Source organism: Mauremys reevesii, linkage group 2 (genome assembly GCF_016161935.1).
Source record: "Mauremys reevesii isolate NIE-2019 linkage group 2, ASM1616193v1, whole genome shotgun sequence".
Lineage (NCBI taxonomy): Eukaryota > Metazoa > Chordata > Testudines > Geoemydidae > Mauremys > Mauremys reevesii.
This window is the reverse complement of record NC_052624.1, coordinates 91,654,534-91,657,252: the sequence shown is the minus strand read 5'-3', so window position 1 is coordinate 91,657,252 and position 2,719 is coordinate 91,654,534. Positions and strand designations below refer to the sequence as shown.

The following is a 2,719-nucleotide window of genomic DNA, read 5'->3' as shown; positions in this document are numbered from 1 at the left end:
ACACACACACACACGCCTAAACCACTAGCCTCTTCTCCTTCAAATCCCTCTCAAGACTGACTCCTGGTGAAACTCCTACAAGAAATCTGCTTGCAAATAATGACTCTGTTTGAGGAGGGAAAAGGGAAATGGTATATTTGAACATTAAGTACCAAATTCTCTGCTGGTGCAAATGGTTGAAACCCCATTAAAATCAATGGAGCTGTGCCAGTTGATACCACCAGAGAAACTGGCTTTAAACATTGTATATCTAGTGTATATGTTACTGTTTCTTTTTTCCCAACCCAGTAAGAGTGCCCACACTATAGCTGGCAGAGACTCCCAGCTCTGGGTAGATGGACTTGTGCTACTGGGACTTGAGCCAGTGTGCTAAAAATAGCAGCATGGATGTTATGACTCCAGTGGAGACTCAGACCAAACACTGGTATTTTTAGTGTGCAAACTGGAGCCCAGGTACCACTCCCAGCTGCAGTGTAAACATACCCTTTTCAAGGGAAGATCTTTGGGACAGTCACTCCATATATTGCTATGTATAGCACCTCACACAATGGGGACACCACGCACACAGAGGCCTCTGGGAACCACTGTGCTATATACAAGAAAGAAAAAAAACTTTTATGATAAAATCTAGGCTGGTCTAAAGACAGCTGAAGAATTTTCTTCTTGCCAGATAATGCTCTGATAAAAGTAAAGTCTGGTGAGTTTCAGCCATAACTCTACCTTACTTTAAAGTAACATATGCAACCAACAAAACCTCATCACATGTTAACTAAATGAGTCACTTCCGGTCCCCAAACGCACCTCTCCTTCCACCCCAGCACAACAGTCACATTTCTCATAGATGCAGGTCCAAGCAAAACTCATAAAATGTTGCTGCTGCACATTATTATTCTGGCTTTGGTTTTGTCTTGTAAGTTTATTTTTTAATCCTTTTTCTACAGAGTTGTACATTACAGAGTAACAAATCACCATGCTCCAGATTCATGTTAATTTCATGTTTTCTTTTCTTGCTCTCTTCCTAGACGGATGCGCACAAATACATCTCAGACAAGCTCAGTTGTCCATTACCAGGGCAAAAGATAAAACTGCACGTATAGACTGTGAGGCTTCTGGCATTCACAACTTCAGGACTGCTGTTATACACTGGTATCGACACAGACCTGGAGAAGCTCCAGAGCGGATTCTGTACATCTCATCTGAAAAAGTTGAATTTGACAAAGTCTCTGATAAGAACAAGTTTGATTGTGAAAATAACCCTGACCAGCCCATCTCTACCCTAGTAGTAAATGGAATAACTGCTGATGACAGTGCTATCTATTATTGCGCTTATTGGGATGACACAGTGTTAGAAAGCCATAGACAGTCTGTACAAAAACCTCACTCTGTATTCTGAGCCACAGACTTTCACAAGAGTAAAAAAATTACAGCTGCCTCCTGGCTTCAGCTCTGAGATTAAGGAGTAGATACTCCTTCCTGTTTTCTCTCAGCTAGACATAAGACCACCACATACAACAGAGGTTTTTAAGTATGGCGGGTATAGATTTAAAAGCGTGTAGTAAAAGCAAAAACTTTTATAGATACAATGCAGCATGTGTCTGACTGTGTCCTGCAGAAATTTATAGTACAAGAAGTTCCTCCTTCATTTCTAGTTAATAATCTTTGGAAAGTCATTCCTATCAAATCTATCCTTGAATGTGGTTTTATATGATTGCTACCATTTGTTGGGCCTCTTACCAATATTGGTTTCAACATGATTACTGGTGGCAGGTACAACATTTGGAGGATGTTAGTTTGCTGGAGTCCCCTGATTAGAAGAGAAAGCAAATTTTACAGGTCTATGGTGGAAGATCAGTTTATCAATAAGACATTTTGTCCATGGCTGCCTGGACAGCACATCAAATGAATGGAGAGAGCTAAGATACAGAGCTGGAAGATTTCCCTGCCAGTAATACCACTCACTGTCTTCATTTTCTCCTCTGTGAAAAATTCTTAAGCATCAGTAGCCAGAGATGGAAAAAAATTCTAACAAACATTATCAGGATTCTGAACTAGGATGCAGAAACTTGATGACGATGAAACTGCCTCCGTGTTCCCACTCCCTACACATTGTGCCACGCATGGACAACACAAGTATGCCATTGTCACTAAGGGACTTTCACGTGCTACAACCACTGGGATTTATAATGCAGTCTTCCTGCCGCAGTGCTGTAATACTAGGACTGGAATAACTGTACTACAGTGTGACAGCTATAGGAAGAGAAGAACATGTTCTTAAGCTTCCTAAGCCTGTAGTCTGAGATCTGATTCCCTCCCATCAATGCAACAGTTGCTAGAATAAATCAATAGTTGTGCATTCAAATCCCTCCCTCCCCACTAGGATCCTTTGGATCACACATAGTGGGGAGGTTGGAGGAAGGGGGACCAGAGGACTGGCATGGCTTCCACACGCAACTGAAGCTAAGGCCACCCTGTAGCACATTAATATCCTCCATAATAGTTTTATTGGTTGTAACCTAGAAATTTCTTCCACTTATGTTGCAATTTTCCCCCATAGTAACAACAAAGGTGGTAGCAGTGGCCACTTCCCAGCTACAGCTCTGGCTCCACTGGTGCTTCCTCTCCAGCACATTCCCTGGGCCCAAACAGATCCTCAGAACATGGACTTAGGACATTCCCCAGCCCTGCTGGCCACAGAGTCTGTTCCAGGGTCTAGTCCAGG

The 2,719-nt window shown here is 42.4% G+C and overlaps 1 gene segment (V, D, J or C); it reads left to right on the top strand.

Moving 5' to 3' along the window:
- Nucleotides 1-848: 848 nt before the first annotated feature.
- On the top strand, nt 849-1,606 carry LOC120397929. The segment is given in 2 exon segments: nt 849-910; nt 1,023-1,606. Coding segments are annotated over 2 exon segments (414 nt in total).
- Nucleotides 1,607-2,719: the final 1,113 nt, after the last annotated feature.